Source organism: Lycorma delicatula, chromosome 6, assembly GCF_047948215.1.
Source record: "Lycorma delicatula isolate Av1 chromosome 6, ASM4794821v1, whole genome shotgun sequence".
NCBI classification, from domain to species: Eukaryota; Metazoa; Arthropoda; class Insecta; order Hemiptera; family Fulgoridae; genus Lycorma; species Lycorma delicatula.
Genome location: NC_134460.1, coordinates 4,516,505 through 4,542,609, shown reverse-complemented (window position 1 = coordinate 4,542,609; position 26,105 = coordinate 4,516,505). Strand labels below are relative to the sequence as shown.

The 26,105-nt window shown below is 30.8% G+C and overlaps 2 protein-coding genes across 11 annotated transcripts in view; both read right to left on the bottom strand.

Moving 5' to 3' along the window:
* Positions 1 to 7,436, bottom strand: part of LOC142326010 (winged helix repair factor 1-like) — a 29,061-nt gene extending 21,625 nt beyond the window's left edge. For 9 of the 10 annotated variants that reach the window (XR_012756643.1, XR_012756644.1, XR_012756645.1 and 6 more), the window contains exon 1: positions 7,293 to 7,436. The gene's annotated coding sequence lies outside the window, so the exon portion shown is untranslated. Of the gene's footprint in view, positions 1 to 4,123; positions 4,274 to 7,292 lie in introns of all 10 variants that reach the window. The other variant, XM_075368061.1, reaches the window with a different exon arrangement.
* Positions 6,196 to 7,297, bottom strand: LOC142326012 (protein seele-like). Its single transcript, XM_075368063.1, has one exon. The coding sequence runs from the start codon at positions 6,954 to 6,956 to the stop codon at positions 6,405 to 6,407; it is 552 nt and encodes a 183-aa protein (XP_075224178.1). The 5' UTR covers positions 6,957 to 7,297; the 3' UTR covers positions 6,196 to 6,404.
* Positions 7,437 to 26,105: the final 18,669 nt, after the last annotated feature.

Sequence of the window (26,105 nt, the reverse complement as noted above, 5' to 3'; positions counted from 1 at the left end):
TAATTACCCATAACTAGATTTTGCAGTATCCTACATCTTCAGTTGGTATTTAATTCTACACCTATTACATTGAAATACTTCTTTTGTTTGTCATTTTATTCGAAATAATGTTTTATATTTTGAAATTTTGAATAATACTATGAGTGTACATGTAAATTCTACTGTCCAGTACTGTAATGATTTACATATATATAAATATATGCAGCTCAACATATGTATGTGTGACACACATATATGCAATACTAAGACCTCAAAATTGTTATAAAAACCTAATTTCTGTATAAAAGATAATATAAACTATTCAAGATTTAATTTCTTGTTTTTCATACAGAGAATGAAATAGTCCTAGATTTATCCAGGAAACAAGACTAACTTCCTGATGCTTCTGTTCCAAGAAAAATAACAAAACATCCGTGATAATATGCAATGTATTTCAGTTATTAACCCTCCATCAGGTGCATTGTATCTGACATATGATGTTGCACCATTTTGCCTTGTAGCCTCTGCAAACAGCTCCCTTCCCTTAAATGTTAGTCCAGTCTTAAACCTTGATTTGAGTGCAAGTGTCTTTCAGTGAAGGTTTTGTATCTATCAGATACATTGCACCTGTTTGTGTTAGTTTTTATCGCTTTTTAAATATCATGGTTTTTAAATATATAGTAAACTAGCGGACCCAACAGACGTCCTGACGTGGCATTGTTCTGTAATAAATGCACAACACATAAATATAAGTAACTTATTTAAAATTAGCAGGAATGTGGACAAAATTTCATTAATATGACTATTAGTATGACTGTTATCAGTTTGTGATTGTTGTATTATTGTAATGGGTTTATTGATTAAATATGTATAGTATGGTTAATATTTATTTTCACTAAATATTGAGATATCTGACGAAAATCGAAACGACGTAAAATTAATAATTAGTGTAATTAATAAATTTTGGTACTTGCGTATTAACGCCACCGCAGCTACAGCTTTATTTAAAAACAAAGTAATCAATCGAATTTCGGTGGAAAATGGGCCGATATAGAGGGTAACATAGATTCAAAACAGTCTCTTTATTAATTTGAATAATGGTTATTTATATTTATTTATTTTATAAATATAATTTAACCAAACTTAACCTACGTCCGCTTCGCTCGCTAACCTTGACTAATTAACAGGTGTTTTGATTATTTAAGTAAAATTAATTGCAATAATTACTGAATTTATTAAATAAATACTAAAAAAATTACGGTATTAATTAGTCAAGGTTAGCGAGCGTAGGTTAAGTTTGGTTAAATTATATTTATAAAATAAATAAATATAAATAACCATTTATTAAAATTAATAAAGAGACTGTTCATTTTCCACCGAAATCCGATTGACTACTTTGTTTTCAAATAAAGCTGTAGCTGCGATGGCATTAATACGTAAGTGCCTAAATTTTCATCCACGTTACTTCTAATTTTCACTTAAGATCATTTTAAAAAAGTACCTCCTGCATTTTTTTTTAATTTAATAATTTTGAAGTTTCATAACCATGTGATAGCTTAATTAATCAATTAATAAAAAATTAAAGCACTGTAAAAAAAGCAACGTTGTTAAAATTTTAGTAGAAATTTTTATCATTTTTCTCATTCTTTATTTTAACATCTATTTTACCAAATTTTAGATAATTGTAAATTAAAAAAAATTTTAGAAATTTTTTTTATAAAATTAATCAGCTACAAAAATTATAACTTCAATTTTTTAAATATACTTTAAACTATAATTATTATACGTAAATTATATTTTAATTTTATAAATGTTATAATTTATTTTACAAAATGACATTTTTATTTTCAAAAAGCAGTTCAATACTTCTTAAGTTGCATAGAATCAAATGAGAACTGACAATTTAAATTTGTAGGTTAAGTTGATTGTTATTGAATGCAGGTGTATACATCATTAAAATTCATGAAATATCATGTAAAATACTTACGTCAATACTGCATCTTACAAATTTGCACAATGTATATTTTTTAATTAGACTTTAAAACGTTATTTAAATAAATAATATTCTCAATAAGCGGACAATTCTAGCAGACTCGGCAATGCTTCGCTATTGCTAGATTTGAGTACACATACAAATTAAATGAACACAATTGAAAGTTTCATAAAACCTTAAAAACAATGAACATTAGGAACTTCACAAAATTTAACCTTTCACTTTATAAAAGTCAGAAGGTAAATAAATCCAAATGGCAAAACAACAGCACTCCCTATCGGATTTAATTCACACCACTCTCTAATCACAGTATTCGGTGGAAAATAATTTTTTTAACAAAAAGTGTTGTGGCTGCAAAATCATTACAATTAATACTCAACATTAAGAAATGTACAAAGCATTACGGAACTTCATAAAATTTAACCTTTCACTTTATAAAAGTCAGAATGTAAATAAATCCAATTGTCAGAACAGCACTACCTATCAAACTAATTCAAACTACTCTCTAAACACAGTAGACTGTTAAAAATATGGATTTTAATGTAATAACAACATTAAGCTACGACGCAAGTAACTGATATGTGAAAAAGCAACAAAATAAAGAAAAGTATAAGTGACTTATATACTAAGCCACTAATTAGCTGATTAGTATCGTCGTTCTGCATTACAGTTTTGGCTGAAGTTACTACAAACAGGGGTTTTTTAATAACAAAGTAAATAAGAAGGTTGTATTCTGAAAGTTTACTAAATGATTAAGGTTTAATTTATTTCATATACTTCATCTATGTTAGATGATTTTACAAGGGGCAGCAATAATGTAATACACACTGGAATTTAATGCAATTACAAAAGTAGCACAGAACAACAGACTTGACCATCTTGTAGTTTCATTCCCCTACTACTAACATTTCAAAAACTCACTGACCCATGACCCTCTTGATTTTCTTTTAGTTACCATTATTAGAGAGTAGAATACACCTGCTACATCAATACATCTAATCATGCAGCAATTGAATTTTTAACAGCAACAAAAGAACACTGGTGACATTCATTGTTGTTTAAAAACTTTTTATGTTGATGAAACTGTTGATCGAAACACTACGAATATGTTGGCAATAAAATTCTGTGCATAAGAAGCAGGTAAAACAGATATGTGAGGACGAGAACACTGCAGTGAACAAGTGGATGAATCAATAAAAATGACCATCACATCACACACTGAGTCGCAATCCTGATAGGCATATTGAGAGAACAAGTACGGCAAATACTGCACAACTGAGCTACCATATAATTGGTTTGCGATGGATGCAACACAAACTTGCAGAAAGGAATAAACAATGAAAGGAATGTTGTGAAAGCTTCTGAATATTGTTGTGAAAAGAAGGATTATGATAGTCAAAACTTAGGTGTGCATCATTACAACTCAAAAGAAAATGGCAGAGCATGAAATATCAGCATTATGGATCATTAAAATCAATTCAAAACCCTCCGAAAAAAATTTTTTTTGACAGTATCAGGGATTCCAAACAATACATGTACATACCTGACTACCTTGAAACTGGATTGAATGTAAATACTGAGCAATATAGATATTAAAACACCTTATGTGTGTCATGTTAACCCATGGAGCCAATAATTCTGCAAAAACATGATAATCCTTGGCCTCACACATCGCATCCTCAACTGTCAAGGCTCTCTGAGGTCAAAATTTGAACCTATTCCAAATACTCCATCATACACACCAGATTTGATACCCTGAAATTTTCACTTTTTCCATAATTAAGAAAGGGATATTAAAGGTATTCATTTTACCAAAAATGATGAACAAAAGGACGCAGAGGTCATGGATCAAATCAGAATTGCCAGTATTGTTCTTCATTAACAAATCTCTTTTAATTTGCAAAATATGAATAACTATAAATTTACATTTTAGCCACCTCACAAATATGGATGATTAATGGACACGACATTGTATTGTTTTTAAAAAAAAAAAATACAATTTATCATTCAATATTAAATACAACAATATACAAACAAAATTTATTGTTGTTTTGTTTGTTATACCCAAAACCACAATAAAAATAAATTTCAAGATTTACGAAAAGCAACAATGACAAATGTTTATCCACAATACTACAAACAAAGACTCACCCTTCAAAATGGCTCAACACATCTATTTACTTAGCATCATATATAAATTTTTCTATTTTCCTTTTGGTAGGTTAGATGTTCTGTCATAAATTATTATTATTAAAATACATTTATTAAAAGTAAAACAAAAATTCAATAAACAAAGCACACCTATAAAAAAAAATACAAGAAAATATAAAAGCAACATTATCATAAAAATTCAGACAATTGTTTAAAAACAACAGTCATTAACTAAATTCACTGTCACAGTTGATTTGTTGCTGCCAGGTAATCGCTAACATAATTTTTTAAAAACATATACACTGTAGAATGATGCAAGTATGTTTAAAACTTGTTAAGTCTTTAATGCTTTTAATGTAATTTAAGATGTCATTATATAATCTGACATATCATTTGTATAGCAAAGTCCTTTTTGAATGGGGTATTATAAAACAACTTTCTTGTTATAATTTGGATATGAATGCAATTGTTGTTCATTAAATAATCAACAGTTTCAATCTTGGTATACAAAAACTTGAAAAATATATAAAGTAAATCAAAACAAAAACAGTACAAGATAAGAGTGTTTAATGGTTCCAGTTTGCTGGTGAAGTATAATAAAAATATAGGCACAGGCAAAATTTCAACAAGCAGCTCAGAACTGCTTACAGTTTTACATCTTCCACAATTGAAAAATAAGGCTGAAAACATGCTATGTACGATAAAACTTTACTATATTTTGAACCATAATGGAGAAAGGATCCAACAGAGAAAACTAATGTACAAACAAGATTAAAAGTCTTTATCTTAATGATAATGAATACTTTTTAAAATGAATAAAAATTCTTTTGTTTAATGAAATAATTTCTCAAATTGTACATAAACATAAAGAAATTCAGCGATAATAAAGTCAACTTTTTTATCACAAATTACTCTTAACGGACAAACTTCTACGAAACTTTAACAAGCATGCAAATAGTTAAATTTTATTTTAGGAGCCTAAATAAATCATAAGAACCATTGCTTTTAAGAATGTCTTCTTTGTGAGTTAGTTTTTCATTAAGCTCTGTGTCAATTCATTTGAAATAGTAGTTGCTGACCGATTCAAAAAAACTTACTTGATTCCTGTATGTCTCAGGACCTTAAAACTATTATTTTTTTATTTAAGCAGTTTACCTGTAACTGCCATTTTTGTTATAGTGCACACACCTATTTTTGTGATTGTAAGGGTATACAGAAAAAATCATTACTAAAAAACTATTGATCCTGAAAAGAAGAAACAAAAAGCAATAAAATATTCATATTTTCTCAAGGTAAAAGATTGGTCAAGTGGTTTATTTACCTATTTCTCTTTTTTCTATGAGAAAATTAACAATAAAATTGAACATGAAAAACTGTTAATTTCACTTTTGGTAATTTTTTCCAAGAGGCAGGGACATCTAAAAAAACACTGTAAGTTGTGCAAATTTGAGATTTTTATCACTAGCCCCATCAGTTAGTTGAAGCCAAAATTTGATTTTTTTTTTAATTTATTTTCAAAAATTCATAAAGTTTAAGGGAGGTATACCACCATTAATATTACTTATGGTAAAACTAATAACACATGCCAACATATTAAAAAATAATTCAAACTGTGTATGCCATCCCTGCCTCTTGAAAAAATTACGAAAAGTAAAATTTCACAGTTTTTCATGTTCAACTTTATTGGTAATTCTCTCAAAAACAAGAGAGATAGGTAAATAAACCACTGGAACTATCTTTTACCTTAAGAAAATATGATTAAATTGCTTTTTGTATCATTCTTCCACGAGCAATAGTTTTTTACTTCTGATTTTTTCCGTAAACCCTTCAATCACAAAAATAGGTGTGCACACCGAAACAAAAATGGCCGCCGCAAGTAAACTGCTTAAATAAAAAATTTAAAAAAATAGTTTTAAGGTCCTGAAACATGTAGGAAACAAATGGGTAAGTTTCAATTTTTTTTGAATTTGTAAAACCAGCTTATGTTTTTTTGGGGACACTTCAAATAGACCTATAAATCCAACAAAAAAAATCATTACGAGCATTTTTATTGAAATAACTTTTCATATTAATGATGATTGTGAATCTCTTTTAATATTAGTAATAATAAATCACACTAAAAGATACTGATAATAAAATTTAAAATACACTAAATTCAATAACACTTTTAAAACTTCACATCACAAGTACATTTTTAAAAACATTATTCACAAACACAAAAATGTCAAAAGAATCAATCATGAACTGAAGAAAAACCACACACTTTACAAATATTATTTATCTAAAGTTCATCCTTGGTTTTATAATCAGTATGTTCACAAACTTTATCACATACTTTATTTTTGGCACTGTCTAAACCATTTCGTATTTGGCCTATAATAATTTCATCATAATCCTCAACTATTTCATCACAGTACAATCTCAAACTTTTATTTAGATTTTCATCCTGAATAATATCAACTTCAGACATAACTGTATTCATTTGACCACCATTTAAAAGTGGGATTACCATTATTTCTCCTGTTTGTCTATGTTTTGCCTTTACATAATCATCCATTTTGTCACAAACATTTTCCATTACTTCAGTTAAGAATCTTTCTGACGTTCGGTATCTAACAGACTGTTGTTTATCATTACTATCAAGCAAGTACCCACCAACATTTACAGTTATATGTGGACTAACTTTTGAAACAGCTTCAACAATATCTCCCATGACCTGTTTACAAACTAGACATTTGACTTTCTTAAAATTTACTTCTTCATGAATTACTTGAGACAAAGAATAGGAGAAGCAAAGCACAAAAATTAAATATGACCGTACTGTCTCATTCATTCTGATTTAAAAACAAAGATATTCCACTATAAATACTAAATGTTGTTCTATTAAGCAATCCTTTTTACAAGTTATTACAATAACTTTTTTTAATAAACTCACTTGGCCAACAGTTTGTCAGTATACAAATAACTATTAGCGATTAAATTTTTCAACGCTAAACACAATTCTGAAATCGCTTATCATGCATTTATATTAGACAATTAATTTTACAGTACATTCAGACTCAAAGTACCGTTATAATCTAGACAATTATGTAATTCTACATGCACATGCATAACCAAAAGTATACATTTAATAGAAAACTTAAATAAACGAAACTAGAAATTGCCGTACCGAATGTGTTACTCTCAAGTTGGTAAAATAAATGTCTTGCTACTGATTTTGATGTACAAAGTCGTTGCTGCTGATAAAAACGTTTAGTGAAACAAATAACAAACTTAAGATAACGTACGAGATTTAACAATGACAAATCCACAGAAGTTCACAAACGAATCGATTAATGAACATATGTTAATATAACCATAAGTCGCTATTTAAGATTCGTTCTATAACTAAAAACCCTGTCAAATCGTTCAAAGGCTCAGCAGTAATACATATAAATCCTGTTTAATGAAATTTTAAAATTGAAAATGAATGCTTTCTTTAAGATATTGCTTTTTTATCCATTACTAACGAGTTTTTCGCATTACTTAAAGGGAAAATCTGTAAACTTTACTCCAATCTTAACTAGCTTTCGCCCTAAATCAATCTTCACAGTCTGCAGCTGGAATCGCTGGTTATTTGAAATAAAATTTGAAGAATTTTTGTCGTTTGTGATGTGTACGAAGAGTATGTATGATGTTATTTCAGTGTTTATTATTACGATCTCCTACATGCTTTACATAAATGTTAATGAGAAGAGATAGATGTAATGATTGGGGAAAAAGAATCCAAGATCCTTACCGGGAAACGAACAGCTGATTTAGAGGCGAACTAATTACTTACAAACTACCTTATCCTTTATTCATCTAAAGTATAAGTTTTTAATATATGTATATTTCGCGTTGCTCAAGTGTACCTGCATTTTTTCCGTTATTGTTTGTGCGTAAGATTTTAAGATGTTGATATTTAAAAACTATGTGACTTGTCTGAACAAGGTAGATTGCGAAATTTGATTCAGTACTTTTAAGTAATGACAAGCCGTTAAAGAGCACTTTTTGTAGAATTTATATTTGGTGCTTGCCTAGTGACTTGTTTATATTAGTTCAATTCACGAACGTGAAGGTGCTCGACAATTGTTTTATTTCTTTTCACTTATTCAGACTCACAGTGATATTGCGTACATTAGGTTCCTACTGTTACCGTATTCGTGATTTTTTCTCTTCGTGATGCATGTTTCCGATAATATATATCATTTCTATTAAACAGGTCGTAAAACAAAAAACTGATATTTTTCAGAATGGTATTTTGTCAGAAAATAAATTATATTATCTGAGACACCACACAGTTTTGAAGATTTCGGATAACAGAGAATAATGTTACGACAAAAGGGAATGCCGAGTTGACATTCAGCTTCGTCTAGCCTCCTTTCAATCACCAACGACAACAGGCAGGGAATAACGCAGGTCTATTCTATAAGTGCCCGAACTTAACCAGTGTAAGCAGCCCTTTCAGACCCCTCCGATGACAGGCGGCAGGCCTATTCTACAAGTGTCCGAACCTACTCGGTGTCAACCTCCCTTTCAGTCACCTCCGATGATAGGTGGCAGGGAAGGCGGGATTACCGCATGAATTTTCTACAAGTTCCCGGACCTACCCGATGTGAGGCCACCACATACGACAGGCGGGGTTCTTGCGGACATCTCCTCTCTTTTGTTTTTGTTACTTTCGTAATTAGCTAACCACGTACCTAGTCCAAATATTTTGATTAAATCAAAAACAAGCTGAAAATGACTGTGAATGTCATACCATTCATAAAATGAGTCTAATTCAATACAGATCTAATAGCAAGTAAAATTGTTAATTCGCAACAACGGTAATTTTGCCCTATTTCTGCCCTTAGTACTGTGTATTTCTCTTGGTACCCCAAAATGGCAGACGAATTCATTCACCAGAGCATCTGCTACCAATCATGCTTCTTTGTTTGGTAAAATGTAGGTTCTGGTCATTTAGTGATAATCTATGGCTACTAGCAAATACTTATTTCCTTGATTGTTGACTAAGAAAGCAATATTGATAGCAATGCCATAACCAGTAAATATTTATTTCTTTGACTCCCAAAGGATGCAGGGAGTGGAACTTCAAGGAACTACTGAGTAGGCAAACCTTTTGTTCTCCTCTGGGCAAAGTTGTTTTTTACAGTTCCTATGAAAATAAATTGATTTTTCTCACTGTTCGATTGATTTTTTCTTCCCATTCTGGGTTTTGTTGTGTAGATCAGGCTCTATTAGGCCGTGCTGAGGTTGCAAAGTCCATTAAATTGAAGAATATTGGTATGATCTGTAAAGAATGTTTCCGAACTTGTAAGCTACTTACTTTACAGTAAGTAGCTGCACAGTAAGACCAAACAAGTAAAGTCTTGCTTATCAAATAAAGTTATATTCTAAAACATAAAATGCAATTTAATAAATCACAGATATTCTGTGAAATTAGATGACCGACTCTGTCGACAATGGAGTGAAATGAGGCTCACTCAATCGAATGGGCATTCATTCTGACTGCAATACTTTGGGAAGTTAGGTTATTATTATAACTCAGGGCAGCAAATTACTTTACCCACCCGGTTGGTCTAGTGGTGAATGCGTCTTCCCAAATCAGCTGATTTGGAAGTCGAGAATTCCAGCGTTCAAGTCCTAGTAAAGGCAGTTACTTTGAATACTAACTAGATTGTGGATGCCAGTGTTCTTTGGTGGTTGGGTTTCAATTTACCACACATCTCAGGAATGGTCAAACTGAGACTGTATAAGACTACACTTCATTTTCACTCATACATATCATCTTTGAAGTAATACCTGAATGGTAATTCCTGGAGGATAAAGAGTAAAAAAAGGGCAACAAAATTACTGATTAATTATTTCGCATCAATCAGCTGAAATAAATGCTGCAAAAAAGTTTTTTGCCCTTCCAATAAAAAATGTCATCTTATAACAAGCTTAGATATTTACAGAAACCCTTGCCTATCCCTGGAAATTGTACTGGTGTACTAGAAATCATATCAACTATAAATTGCTCAGCAAGGTATTCACTGTAGATATTTATGAGAATAACTGAAAGCCTTGAAGTGGGAGACAATGAGGATTTTCTTGAGCAACTCTTTATTTTGCTAATGTTGGTATCAAGATTATAAAAAAATAATCAGATTATAAATTATGAAATTTACAAAACTAGCATTTAACAGTACATCTAAATGTACATGCAATTTTTTTCACACTTTGTCAAACTTATGATAAATATATTATAAGTTAATTTATTTTTCATAAATTTATTTGATTTTTTATATTTTTTCATTTTTTTTTTTTTTTTAGTACTGATACTAAAGAGTATCAGTTATTTATTTATGTAATAATGGTATCAGATTTTAAACTTTTATCATACTTTTGCTTTTGGTTTGTTTACAATTAATGAATATGTTAAGCAATGGAGACTTCAATAATTTGTTTATGCGTTGAATAAGTCACCAATCTGATTTTAATACAAATTTCAAGTGGCTGATGAAACATCACAGACTGTAACAACTGGTAGGAAATTTAAGGGCAGTTAATTTAATCAATTCAAAAGGCTATAATTTAGAGTGGTATTTCAAATTATTATTATAATTAATAGAATTTAAATATACAGCATTTCTAAAATGGTGAGCTGGCTATACTTTTTCGAATTCTACTTATAAAACTAAACAAAAAATATCCTTAAGAAAAATGGCAATTTCTCCTTTGTTCTCCCCCTGTCTGTCAGTTTGTTATTTTTATATAAAAATCTATATCTCAAGTTCAATTAGAGGAATCAAATTAATATTTGGTAAGGGTCTTTGTAACAAAGTTTTTTTTTGTCTTCAGTCATCTGTCTGGTTTGATGCAGCTCTCCAAGATTCCCTATATAGTGCTAGTCATAATAAAATTTTAAAATTAGCAAAAAATCAGGACTTAAATACCTTTGCAAATTACAAAATGACGGCCATATTTATTTTTCTATTCGTTGTGTGTCTCCATAAAATACTAATTTACGATACTGGAATTAACAATAAATAAAAACAATTAATATTTAATCGAATTAGGCGTAAAGTGGAGGACATGAAAACCGACACAAAATTAGATCAATTTGCTGCCATAACCCAGCTACTTGTTAACCGATTTAAAAAAATAAAATGTCATTTTGTTAAAAATAAAAGGCTTAACATTTTAGCAAAAATACATTTTGATAAAACTTTTCTATTAACCCTATTTAGTAAACAAAGTGCAGTCAGTATATTATAAAAAGTTTTGAATTAAAGAAAAAAATAAAATAAAATATGGGTAGCAACATTAGAACAAACAGTGAATTTTATTTGTTCAGAGATCATTTGACAAAAATGATTCTGATAGACCTAGTACATTGTCTGCTTTTAAAAACGTCTTTCAAAATTTTTTTTTTATATTCTTCAGGAACAGTATAGTTGTGATATTTTATTGGAATGAATATAATCAAATGCCTAAGCATTCGTTATACGTAAACCTGACGAAATTCTCTTAACCTGACGAAATAATTTGTCAAAACAAGTTCATTCTAAAACCTGACAGATTGATTTGTTTTATTTACATAAACAAATGAATTTAATAAAATATGTTAAATTAAATTTTATGTTCCTATTATTTATGTTGATGTTAAATTGTGTGTTTTCAAAGGATACATTTGTTTATCATGATTCCACCAATTTCTTTTCTGCTACTTCACATTTGCTTTTGTTTGTTAAAACTTGTTATTTTTGTTAGTATAAAGTAACATTAATATTAAATTTTATTAGTATAAGCTGTATTTTTTTAATATAATTGAGCAAATCGAATTGTAGGACAAAATTGTCATTGTTGCAATCAGTACTTGTTTGGTTGGTATGAGAATAGTAATTTTGGTGTTTAAAAGACTCAATCTAATAATTTGAGCGCATAGTCTAATTGAAGTTAGATTTATAAAGAGTTTTTGTGTGAAACCTTAGATGTTAGAGGAAGGCGCAGAGATCACGCTTCCATGACTCAGTTAATTTGATAGTTAATGGTTGTAAGTTGGAAGAAGCCCTACAAAGATGATAGTAAGTTGTGTAAATACACTGATGGAAATATTTTATAATTGAAAAACCTTTCTCTTTTCTGCTTATGTTAACAAGATGAAATATGTTCAACTGTTATAGGAAATTTTCTAATTTAAAAACTAAAATAATGTCATCAAAATCTGCGTACTTGGTAAAAGTAAGGCTTTTAAAATACATATATCAAATTGAAAACTTTTTGAAGCCCGATCTTCGAATTTATCAAAATGACAAAATTTATTTGAAAAACGCACAGAAGTATTCAAAATATTTCCACTAAATGCTATATTAGACAGATACACTTATCCACAGATACAATAGACAGTTCACATGACAGAAAGATCAAATTTTTTATTAATCTTCTCATAGATACATGAATTACATATAAAAACAATTTTACTCATAGTACATAAAAACAGTGATTTTTAACTCTGTTGAGCCATGTAAACTCATAAAATTTGATAAATACTGTATATTATGAGATAGTACATTATTTTACCAGATACTAAAGGCAATTTTTAACTTTTGTAAGAGAGGGTGTATGACATCAGTTACACGTCATTCATAAAGATTTCAAGTAATTGAAACGGTACTTTTAATTTTTTAGTACATGTTTTCAATTGGTTTTTAAACGCTTTATTTTTTATTTGAAATATGGATGGTCTGTAAAAACTGCTCCATTTGGAAAAAACTGTTCACTAGGATTACAAAGATGAAGACATCTAGGATAAACATAAGAAAACAGTTCAGAGAAATGTATATAATAAATATCAACAATGTAAATGTACTGCAAACAATTAATTGATTTTGAGCTAAGGTTAAATGGTATGCAGAAATTTAACTCTTTTTCTAATTAATAATAACTAAGTCTTCTACTAATCTTGATTTTCTTTAAATTATATGTGAAAGTACTTTAAATATCAGGAAACATCAAACAGAATGTCATTATGCTACAGTAATTTAATATCAAGAAATAGTAAAAGAAAAATGAGAAAACTTTAAATCCTATTAGCAAATTAAACTGTTTATTTAAAAATTTAACCACTTAGGTATAAGGAAAAAAGTTTCAACAGGAACATCAAAAGAACTTCTACAAATTGTAAAAAGCATCATTAAAAATTGTCTATGGTGAAAAGTAAGACTAGAATATATAGAAGAAAAAAAATTTCATAAGGATCAAATTTTGACCTTTTCCTTCAATTGAAATCAGTTGAAAAGCATTTTTTAGTTAAAAAAAAATGTTTTTTTAATGTTTATTATTTTGTTCTGTATAATTAATAGCATTGTCTGTACACAGTACAAATTTTGATCGACTGAATTCAGGGAAACAGATACTTGGAGAGAGAAGCGTAATATACATTTGCTTTACACATTTTGGAATTGATATCTGAAAAAGTCCCAGATAATCAACACTAGCGCGCTCAAGGATTTTTTCAAACTTGTTTATTAATTTTTACGTATGGCTTCATTAAGTGAATGATAGAACCATTTAGGGAGTCGCTGAGGTGCATTGATGGTCAATAAAGATCAGAAAATAAACTTTTCCAAATATTGCACCGACTACTTATTATTCCCGATTGCCAACCCCCAATCCCATGTGTTTAGTCAATTTTACTTTAAATTGACTATCTTTTACTTTAATATTTAATAAATAAAGTAAATTCTCTTTCCTTCTATCTAACATCATTCAAACAGTCGAAGGAAAACTTTTTCTTTATTTAATTGCTTATGTGTAAAACCCGCGTTAAAACAAAGCCTTTAAAACCAGACCGATTAATATATAAAGTCACTTTGAAGCCTAATTAAAAAAAAAAAGTTGTTATAACTTTTCTATCCGGCTGCTTGATGGGTCCAGTAATTAGTCCAATTTGACGTAACCCTTTGTCCCTGATCTGTGGAACTTCATTATTGTAACCGTTTATTGCAAAAATTACCAATTGTATCTAAATTAATCGGTAAACTTCATTTAAATTTTCATTTCTCTTGCTCTTTTATTATCTGTTTGGTGTAGAAACATTACTGCCGTAGAAGCTTTCTGAAGCTTTTGTTTATATCTTTCTATTTGTTTGCTATTTTACCCAGTAGCTTGTCCAATTGGGGAAAATAATACTGATTTTTCTGTTTTAATTTTTGATATCAAACTTATCAAAGGTGATATTAGAAAAGAGGATACTGCATTTGAAATCAGATCATCCTGTATAGGTTTTTGGTTTTTGTTTAAACAATATTAATAAAAAAATGTCAGTAATGAACACTGTGAATAATATAGGTAATTTGTTATTCTTAAAATCAGACAAAATCTTTCTGAAGTATTTCAGCATGTTTTTCTAAGTATTATTTTTTGACATAAGTTGACAGGATAAATTTCACAATAATTACTTTTGATAACGATATTAATAACTGTTTGTTGATAATGTTTATATTACAAGGAGTTATCATTAATACTGTTGAAGATTGCTATAAATAAATGAATTTTTATTAAGTACAGTTTTTTACTGTATATTGACGCCATCCTATTTCTATTCAACAATATACACTTTCACTGTTATTAACTCTCTACATAAGTGACTACTACAACTTTTAAACTTCTCTTTTAATTCAGGTGTATATGCGCTTATGTATAAAATTTTAATTTCTTTCTATACAGTAAATACATTTTTGGAAGCTACAAAGGTTTTCTTCTACAATCTTACTCAATGTAGGATTAATTCAATTATTTTTAGAATTTTTATCTCTGTCCATTTGTGGGTTCTATATCATAAGAATACTAATCCAATTTGAAATAAAAATTCACTAATAAAAAGCATTAAATTAAAATATACAGCATTTATAAAGTATGCCTGGGGGTGGACCTCTCTAGCTATATTCATAGTTGTCTATTTAAATAGTTTTCAGTTTCATGTCTTTTTTTCTGACAAAAACTGTAATGAAAATTGTTTTTTGGCATTTTCTTCTTTTTTTTTAATCTCTCAATAATTTTATCAAAAATATATTAAAATCTACACAGTTTGTATCGACTGTTGTCTAAAACACGTTTTTAAATTCTTGCATTACAGACCTGCTCCCTGTTTTGTATAAAACAGTTTTCTGCCATTTTTTCTTCTTTGTATGAAGTAAAAGAAGTATTGTGATCACAAAAAATTTTGGTTTTTAGATTTCAATGGAAATATCCATTTTGACCATCCCTGAACCCATTTTGACTAGTTTCAGTGTGACGTCTGTACGTACGTACATACATATATAGTATCTCGCATAACTCAAAAACAATTAGTTGTAGGATGTTGAAATTTTATATTTAGGACTGTTGTAACATCTAGTTGTGCACCACCCCTTTTGATTGTAATCAACTGAACCAAAAGTATCCAAAAAAGCCCAAAAGAAAAAAAATGGATTTTGAACTTTTCTTAACTGCAGCTAATAAGCCCTCGCCGAGAGCTTTTCAATGATATGTCATAAAGGTACTTATTTTTATCGGTTCCAGAGTTATAGCGAAATTAAATTTTAATTAATGAAATATTTCGATCTTACAAGGGGAAGGCACATGGCTTTGAATCAGACTTTAACTCCTTCCTTTTTTTATTGAAATATACTGATTTATTAATAATTATTAACCTCTGATTATAAAAAAAAATGTACAATAAATAATAATTCAATAATAACAATAAAAATTAAAAAAATTAAAAAATATCAGAAGTTATTAATGAAATAAAATTTTATGTACTTTTAATTTTAATAAAGTGAGTATATGTAATTTAATAGGCGTACAAGGAAGTCATGTACTCCACATCAGATTTTTTTAATTATTTAGATTGTATCAAACTGTAAACTAGAACAAATATTTAAGCCAAAAAAAAAAATGTATAATGCTTTGAAATCTCAACCTCGAGCTCAATTGCTCTGAAAAAAATGGTTTCTGTGATTTGATTAAAAATTCACAGGAACAAAGATAAAAACATCATCTATTTTTCAGCTACATTTCTTATGCATAATTAATACAATTTTAAGTGGGATTCCATCTTTTCTAGGTAAACTTATTTTTTGTTGTCATCCATAAGCTGCAATGTATGAAAAAACGTTTGACAAACTAATTAATTACCATATAATCTAATTTTCAAAAGAATGATTGATTTAAATATATATATATATATATATATATATTACACTGTTATTCTGAGTTTGATTGAATTGAAAATAATTGTGATTGAAAAATATCTTATTCACTTTATATGTCGTGTTATAAGTAGTATACATATGCCGGTTGAGAGACAGGTCAAAAGGTCACACCGATTCTGGGACAAGGTCAAAGCTCAACAGAAAATGGCGGAAAAAACTTTTGGTAACATCATAAAAAAAAATTGGCGGGAAAACATTTTTGCTTACATCATTGTTTTTGTTTGTTTTATCTAACAGAAATAATACTTGTCTTTAAAATGATATGACTTAAGTTCTTAAAAACATTTCTCTTAAAATAGTTTAAATGAAAGGAAAATGATTTAACAATTCTCATCAGTAAATACTAGCTTGACTCTATCTTAAAGAAAGAATTTAAAAAATATATATCAAGTACATTTGTTTTTTATAAACAAGCCGGCATTTCAGCATTGCCACTGGCTTAGGGTTGCAATCTTACCAGAAAATTTCTGTACAAGATAACATCAGGTCCTACATGGATTAATAGCTGAATAAAATGAGACCAGATTATTTAAATTTCTATTTATTTTTTAAATTCCTATCTTATGATTAAATGAAAATTTGAGATTACTAAGCAAAATAGTTAGGAATGGTATGACTATTTATTACATATAAACTATGTTTTAATAAAGTGTCAAAGTTTATATAGATATCACAATATGGGACAAAAGCAGGAAGTGTTAATATATATAAATAAGTTTGTCTATATCCACACAATATCAATAAAAATCATCCAGTTTTGTTCATCTTGTCATGAATCAGTAAATCTTGTTTTGCATACTGTTATGAAAACTTATGCAGGAATTATTTATATATTCTATATCTGTTGAGTCATCAGTCAGTCAGTCAGTCAGTTGATGCTTCTCTCCATTATTTTCCGTTCTGTCATTGTTTTACTTTAACATACCATATACTACAATCTTGTTTTTTCTACACTCATCCTAAATTTATTACTACATTTATTAAAGATGGAAATTTAAACACAAGGCCAACTAATCTAGTTCATTCTTTTAAAAGATTATGCTATAAACTTCTCTCTTTTCCTATTCTCGTTAAGACAGTTTCATTTTGTTTTTAATAGACCCACACAATCTTCAACAACTTCCTACTTTAATAACCTCATTTAAAGGTGTTTTATTATTTACTTTCTGTTTTTCCTATTGTCTATGTTTTGCTGCTAGTCTTTTGTACCATAACAATATAATATATCCACCTGCTAAATAATTTTTACAAAGGAAAAAAATTTAATGCAAATAGCATTCTCAACAAAGTATCATATCTTACAATTTCACAAACATCGTTAGAATAATAATTAATAACTAACCGTGCTCATGACAAAGTCAAAGATCCTTTTTAAATGTTACCTGAACATTTTAAATGTTGTCAAACACAAATTTTTACTCCAAAAAACACGAAAATGGCATGCTCTTTGAAGTTTACTGATAATATAACAGTAGTATACATATTGCGGTTGAGAGGCAGATCAAAAGGTCACACCGATTCTGGGACAAGGTCAAAGGTAAAAAAAAAATGGTGGGGAAAAAAATGTTGGTGACATCATTGTTTTTGTTTGTTTGTAAGTTATCTCTCTCAATGACAAGGCTAACGGTTTTATGTAAAAGCCCGCCAAATACCGGGTTTTATTAAGTTCTTACTGTTCTCTACTAGTGTATACTGTGTTGTGTTATTCTTCTTCTTCTGTTTAATTTTCCTCGTCGTTATTATTTTTTTTTATCATTTAAGGTAAGTTAAACGTTATTTTAATAACTTAATATGAAATAATATTTTGTCTTTATATATATGTAATTGTAAAATTTCCAAAAAATATAATTAATGCTAATATATATATATAGTACTAACACATTTTAAAATAACAGTGTGGTTTGTGTATAATTCCAGCAATAATAATTATGGTTCTTAAATACAATTTGTCTGTTTAATTCCGGCAATAATTATATATGTAGTTGTACAATATTTATACATATATATATATATATATATATATATACATATATTATTGTTTGATTTAAAACAATATGTATCCAAAAGTAATAATAGTTATATACATTTGTAGAATTAATACGTTGATACAGTTATTGTTAAAGCGGTTTAATTTATTAGTAAACAAAATTATTATCGATTAATATCGATAGAGTCGTAAATGGATTCGTTTAAATATATACTTATGAATTGTACAGTAATGTTATATAAAACTGTTTTTTATTCTGTATTTTCAGTTAATTGTTGATTTTAAAAAACAAACAATACTATTTTATTTGATCGTTTAGGGTACAAAGTTCTACCAGAAATGATATCATTATACCACCGATTATCATTTAGAATAGTGGATAACAATGTCTTCTTGTCTTCGCCTTTAACATATATTGTAAAATAAAGCGCTAAACTTTTAAGGATGAACAGTAATCTCGAATACGAAATGAATCCTGAATTCCAACTATGGCCTATTTCTTTTTGTAAATTCTGTACTTTAGATTTTGCAGTTTGCGACGATATATCATAGTAATCGAAAGGCGGTTTAAACAAATGATGCTCGATTTTTTGCTCTTCCAGAGAAACGATAGCCAATTCTCTGACGTACGCGGCCGTATCAGATATGCGAAAACAACTGAAGTCTGCCACGAAGGAACACATATTGTCGCTCATAGACGACGACGAACTGGACTGGTTAAAAAACGCCTCTGACTGTGCACCATTAGCATCACCGTACTTTCCAGTAATATACAGGTAACTATCGCATGGCAATGTATATATGTCCTGTTGTTGAATAGGGGTTCTTATCTCGTCGCTATTATTGAACGTGGTTGCAGCATAAGGGTAATGAGTATGGTATTCTTTGCCCGTAATGCTTTCATCAAACACCGCGTTCGCAGAGTCTACATTTATTATCTGCCCGTTCATTATTGTAAGACCGTGAAACCTAAAGATTCCAAAAAGCGCACGTTCTCTCGAGTTAACCGTTTAAGTTTCTTAGGTTGACTGTCAGATAATGTAGCCGTACCAGAGAATTTATATTCTATATCATCGATGAAAATCAGACCCATCGTCTCTTCGTCTCAAATGCAATCTTACGGTCACTTCTTCTTCGTCGAAATTTATCAGTTCAGAGTTTTAGTCACAGACGCGTACAGTTATATTCTGTATAGACTTGATTTTGACTGGCAGATAAATGACGCTAGTCGTCACTTCAATTATCTTATATCCTCGTCCGACTTTTGGAAAGAATTCCTGAATTACATCACCTTCTCAGCCTACGTACGAACCCCGAACGATGTTGCAGGTTATGCGTATAACGTTTAAAGATGAAATACTTACTGGTAATTGAGAAAAATCCCACGTATTTGCCGGAAGGACCGTCTCATCAAATCCTAAAAGAGTACGGATAGAATAGGGTTTCGTAAAATCTACCGTTTCAGAACACAAGAGCTGCGAATGCATGGTCGTAGGTTCGACCATAATCTTTAATACGCATTTTGGTGGAATATTTTTACTTCGATTTCGCAGCTTTCGTTTATCATCATCCGCCCCGTTCGAATCGATTTCTTCGCAATCGCCCATCGCAACCTCAGATCTTCGATCTCATACATTCCCGAAGTTAACTTTATAATTTTACCATCGCCATAATAAAACACGTTATTTTTCCCTTTTTTCACGTTCAGAACGTTGTTGTAAGAGATAAAATCGACTAGACCGATTTCCCGAGTGACGTCGCCGAGTTCTATCGGCGGAAAAAATCTGCAGACAGAACGGATGATTTTCCATTTAGGCAGAACATATTAAAAACCTCAAACACAGATGTCCGCAAACAACTGAATCAAAATCTTGTTTGCGGTCTAAATTATACTTAATATCGACTTTCTCTCCGCCAGATTTGAAATAATTGACTAACTCTTTAGGCGGACGTAAATTTTCATAACTGTCGAAATAATCCACGTTCGCGTCTCGTTTTTTGTAAGAAACCCAATTCGTGCCCGGATTGAGGACGCTGTCTAGATTTACTATTCCTGATTCGGATTTTTTTTTCTAGCCGGTAAGGTATCGCGCATGAAAACACCCTGAATTGTGGTATTTTCACTTTCGCACAAATCGTTTCAGCTCCATAGCCGTTAAAGGTTGAATGGAAAGCTCGCGTAACATTTCTATTGTTTTCTTTTTCCACGTTGCTGACGTCTGCGCCTGCGGCGTGCGGGTTGTCGCTTTCTTAAGTCGCATCCTTTCTTGGAAATGTAAGGGTTCGAGGTAAACACCTTTCCCTTTTTTTCTTATGGTTTTTCTCCGCGTACCTCTGCCTGAAGAAGGTCTCCTCAGTTTACCGCCGAATTTGCTTTTTAGTTTCATAGCGTTTGTCACAGCCCATGCGGCGGCTTTCTCAGCAATGCTAGAATCTGACGCCGACACCCTTTGCCAGGCTCTTTCTGCTAGTTCTTTATCTGCCTGCGCTCTCCGGCGAGAATCGCTGTATGTACTGTATGCGATATCGTGTGCTTTGCAAGCTTTATTGAGCGCGTTAATCCCCGGATCTCCTCTTTTCAATCGTTCTTCTAGTTTGGTTCCAGGACCGCAATACTGGTAACCTGGTATGTGAGCTTCAAAAGGAAGCAGGTCTACTGGACGATTCAGTACTGTTCCTGCAACACCACTTGCGATGTCAAGTGTTTTACCTGGTAGACTTGTAATAGAACTTAACAAGCCGCGTCCCGCCTTCTTACTAACTATTTGCTTATTCGCGTTGCTATTTTATACACGACTAAAATTCCTCGGTTGAATCATCCGTTTTTATATCGTAGGTTTGGGAGGTTTCTGCATCTTTCCCAATCTCGCTTTTCAGTCGCGACTCCGTTTCACGTAACCGCTGTTCGACAGCGGGAGCGTTCTTGTTTGCGCTTGTTAACGGATTAACCGCTTCTTTCTTGATCATATCTTCGATTCGGGTGATGACCGTCGAATTTCTGAAGGAACCTTGCGTATCTCATGGTTATGAGGTCGTTTTCATTGTCTGGATGGGCAGCGTTTTTAGCACGAGCGCCTTTAAAATCGATAAAATTAAAATTTGTTTGTTCTTCGCGCGTTAATGCACCTCGATCTTCGAAGTATTGCTCGATAAAGTACAAACAATCATCCATGTTAACAGCATCATCTGGACTTTCAGCACAGGCTAAATTACAAATTTATTTTTCGCAAACGTCGATGTCGCCTTCGTCGGTATCCCAAACGGAATCCTAGCGCTGAATTCTGACTGACCTAACCTGTTGATTGGCATTTTTTTTTAATAAATCGGCTACGGCGTAACCTCTCCTTTTATTAGTCCGCGTTCTTTCAATTCCTCAATTATCGATACTATATCATTATCGTGAGCCGTATTTCCAGCCTTTTTAGATGCTATCAGCAGTTTCAACCTCTCACATATTTCGTTGGGGTCGTCGAAATAAACGTAATCGGTCTTCTTTCGGTCTTCGTATAAAGTCATTTTGTTAGGTATTAACAGTCCTTCCCCTCGTTTTTTAATTACTCCTGGCGGAAAAAGTTTGCTTATTATCTCGACATATTTGAAACTGGGATTGGTCTTTAATCGTTCCAAAGCGGAGTTGTTTCTTCTGTGTGCGTTTGTCGCGACTAAAATTTTCTTGTAATCTTCCAAGTCCTCTTCTGTGTACAACTGCGGTTTTCTCTTAAAAAGCAACTCAAACAACCCTCGAGTCGCAGGATATGGATCCTCCCTAATAAGAATATTACTATCCCTGTTGAAGTCTACTTTTTCATCACCAATTTTCAGGTCGTTTCCATCATACGCCGTACACGTACGTTATCCATGTTATTTTCTACGTCTCTTATAGCGTCTAACATATACTCCTGCGCTAACCCTTCTCGAATGCTGGTCCTTACGGCCATACTCGCCTTCATCTTCCCATCGGGCGTATGCAACAACTGTTCAATCGTGGGATAGGTTTCAAAAGACTCCTCCAGTTCATGTTGTAATTGCGGTTCGGCATGTTTTTCAGCCTCTTTTTCAGCACGTCGTTGAACCATGTAAGGGATTAATCTTTTTGCAGTGTATCGTTTTCTTGCTCCTTTCATCTCGTCATCAGTCATATCAGACGGTTGAGCCATCTCGAAAGGCAACATGCTAGACGTATCCATTTTCTAGTGTAACTCGCTAACGGACCGTTTACTTCCTCCAGCTAGATCTTCGTCTATTACGGAACGCTTAGCAAGCTTCATTCTATCTTCTTTGGTCAGTATATCATACATAGAGCCCTTATCGAGTCTCTTTTCAAAATTTCGATATTCCTCTTCTTCTTTTTCCCTAAGCTCTTCAGCCGATACTGGCGGCGTCGGTCTCGTCTTTGGATTTATTTCTTTTTTATTCTCTTTACTTCTCCTTCTTCCAAACTAATTTTATCAGCAAGCCTAATCAAGGGTTCGGTAAGGGGTTTAAATTCTCTCTGCAGCCTCAGATTGCACTTGAATCTTCCTTTTACCAAGTCGTTATGTTTCTTTTTAATACTTTTCCGGATCTCTGCTATCTCTGCAGAGATCCGCTCATGATCCTCCAAGGTAGCCATTCGTCTTTTGTATGATCCATTCATTGATTCGTTGCGGCTTAAATACGGTCTAGAAATCTTACGCGATAGACCCTGCATGCTTTTTCAGGCTTTTAGAAAGCCTTCACGCTAGCGTGCAAGGTAACGTGCGCGCCTGAAAATTGTGCGAGCCTGAAAAAGCGTGCACGCTAGCCTGCATGCTTTTTCAGGCGTTCCAATGAAGGTGTCAAAATTAAATCCATACCGTCCTTTATCGATATCTCTTTCTTTATCAATTACTAAAAATCCATTTTTTACCGGTTCCAACCCTCGTTACATATTTCTTTAAACTTTTCAAATGACATATCAGGTGTTACATGATCGTGATATATATGTCTTAGGTTTCTTTCATCCTGTCGAAAAACCATAAGAAAATTTGCGAACAAGTTGTTTAGGGATTTTACTATACGACTGGCTCATATAAAACACATCGATGTTATTGTGCCGACCCATAGTAAAGTATTTTGTTATGTTATTTTGTTTTTCGCATATTACATCGTCAAATATCATTATCGAATTAGACTCTGTTTCTTCAGGCGCTACAATAACATCATTATCGCTGTAAGGGTGGTAACCTATTCCTTCGACATCGGCTAATAAACTATTTAAAAATAAATATTTAGGCTGGTACAAGGATTTTGAAAACACATACATTACTGAACCTCAATCCGCTAGGGTCAAACAAAAGGTTAAAAACTGCATTGGTCTTACCGGAATTTCAGGGACCTACAACCAAACATCTTATATCGTTTGGAAGAAGAGGACTATGTCTCCTTTTTTAATTAAAATCGACTACATCGCCAATTAACTGGTCAAATTAATTACCGTCAACTTCCGATCTTGTTCTTCAGCATTCATCTCCGCTACTGAATGTAATTTAACAGCGAAATTTATTTTATAAGATCTTGCTTTTTTATCCACGAATCCTCTTTCTTATCGAAACCCAGCCAACGAACTAACAGTTTATTACCCCTTTTCTTTAACACTTTTTCTACCAAGTACACATTACGTACTTGGTTTTACTAAGTTCTTCCGTATAAAAACTTCCCTTTACTATTTCCCCCTTCCCGTCTTTAAGAACGAATGTTATAGGCTGTATCATTTTTACCTTACAGATTGTAAACATTTCATTCGTCCAATTCGGAAGATATCCTTTCGTAAATGTCTTTTTATACTTACTTATCCTTACCTGATAACCTACATTAAATTTACTTGCAACCGTACATCGACGACGCTTTTTTGCAGTTTTTGATAAATTTATCAACACTTCGCATTCGTTTTTATAAGAAACATCTTGAGGTTTAAAATCTGTAGACCTGTGCACCCTATTATTATAATTATTAACCAATTCATCTAATATTCGCGTCCAACGGTAATTTCCCTGCTCGGTAAATTTACGCCACATGTTAGATTTGAGGGTTCTGTTGAACCGCTCAACTGTTGACGCCTTTTTATCGGAATATGTCGAATAATGATTTCAATTTAGAATTAAACCATTCCCTACCGTCATCGGTTTTAAAATGTTTCATTTTATATTTTTGAAATATCATCTCAAGCGCCTTTACAACATCGTCAGCTTTTTTACTCTTCAAAGGAAAAGCAAAAGCATATTTCGAAAAACAATTTATAAGTGTAAGAATATATTTATATCCGCTGTTAACTTTAGAGTATTCAATCATTTCAACTAAATCAGCTTGGTACAAATCGTCTATCCCTTAAGTTCGACAGGTCTTGTCAAAAAATTTCTGCGAGCTTGCTTGTGAAGCTCTTTCGCAATATCTGCTTCATGCTCATGGTTCGGCGTCAAATTATTTTTTAGAATGCCGACCATTAATTGTATAGATTTGCAATTCGTATTCCAGCTCCTTTAATTTATTTTTAAATGCTGATAATCGCTCATCATATTCCGCGAGTATATCCTTCTTGGTTTGCGGCATCGGTTCAAAAATGTTCAAAAATTACCGTATTAAAATAAATATATACCATACCTATTATTTCGATATCGTATTAGTATATGAATATAATTTCTATACATCATCCGAGTAACCATTAGTTAACTGAAACGGAAAATGAAATAAAACTATAATTTATTCGTTTTAAAACAAATAACATTTATTAATAAAAAAAAAATTAACATTTTACAAACTTTTTATCCTCGTATTTTTAATGTAAACAAACAATTTATTTTAAATACGCGAACTAGAACAGAATTATTTTAAGTGAATAATTTTACATTTAAATACCGGCTGGAAAAATAATTTAATTGAAACTGCAAAGAAAACAATTGCATTACTATTTATTTTAATTTTATGAACTAGAATATAAAATAACAATTTATTTTAAATACGCGAACTAAAACAGAATTATTTTAAGTGAATAATTTTACATTTAAATGAACTTTTTCGGCGGCGAATTGTTAAATAAAACTTTAATTTATTAAAGTTATTAAATTATTAAAACAGATTTTTATGCTCGAATAAATAATCCCTGGAAAAAGAAAAAAAATATGTTTCTAATACTAATTAATTTTTAAATAAACTTACAAATAAAATTATATATTTAAATTTAAAAAAAAATGTTATTATTTAAAATAGTCAATTAACTGAAAATAATCAGTTTCATTTAAAATTACTGTACAATTCATTGGTGTATAAATATTACGGTTATAATATATATTTACTCTATCAATATTAATTTTATTCGCTAATAAATTAAACCAGACATAAACAATATTATTATTATTATTATTATTTTAAAATGAATAATTATTTTATATATATATAATATTAACAAAAATATTTTGTTAATATTATATAATATTAACAATATGCTTTATATATATATATATGTCGGAGAATAAAGTACAGTGGAGTATCTTCCGACAAAACGATGAGAATATTCTTTAGAATATCTGTATTTTTAGTAGTTTTAAGAAATGTACTATTACTTGTAATATTATGTAAAATAAGGTTTAAATTGTTTTATTGCGGTAGGCTTAGGCCTAGGTAGGCACATGGTTGTCAACGTAGTCGGGATCCCAGGACGATAGGGGTATCATAAAATTAATAAGGAAAAGGAAATATGCAGTAGGTATATTATTTG

Excerpts from the sequence above, each read along its gene's own strand:
- LOC142326012 (XM_075368063.1), bottom strand. The coding sequence starts at position 6,956 with ATGAATGAGACAGTACGGTCATATTTAATTTTTGTGCTTTGCTTCTCC.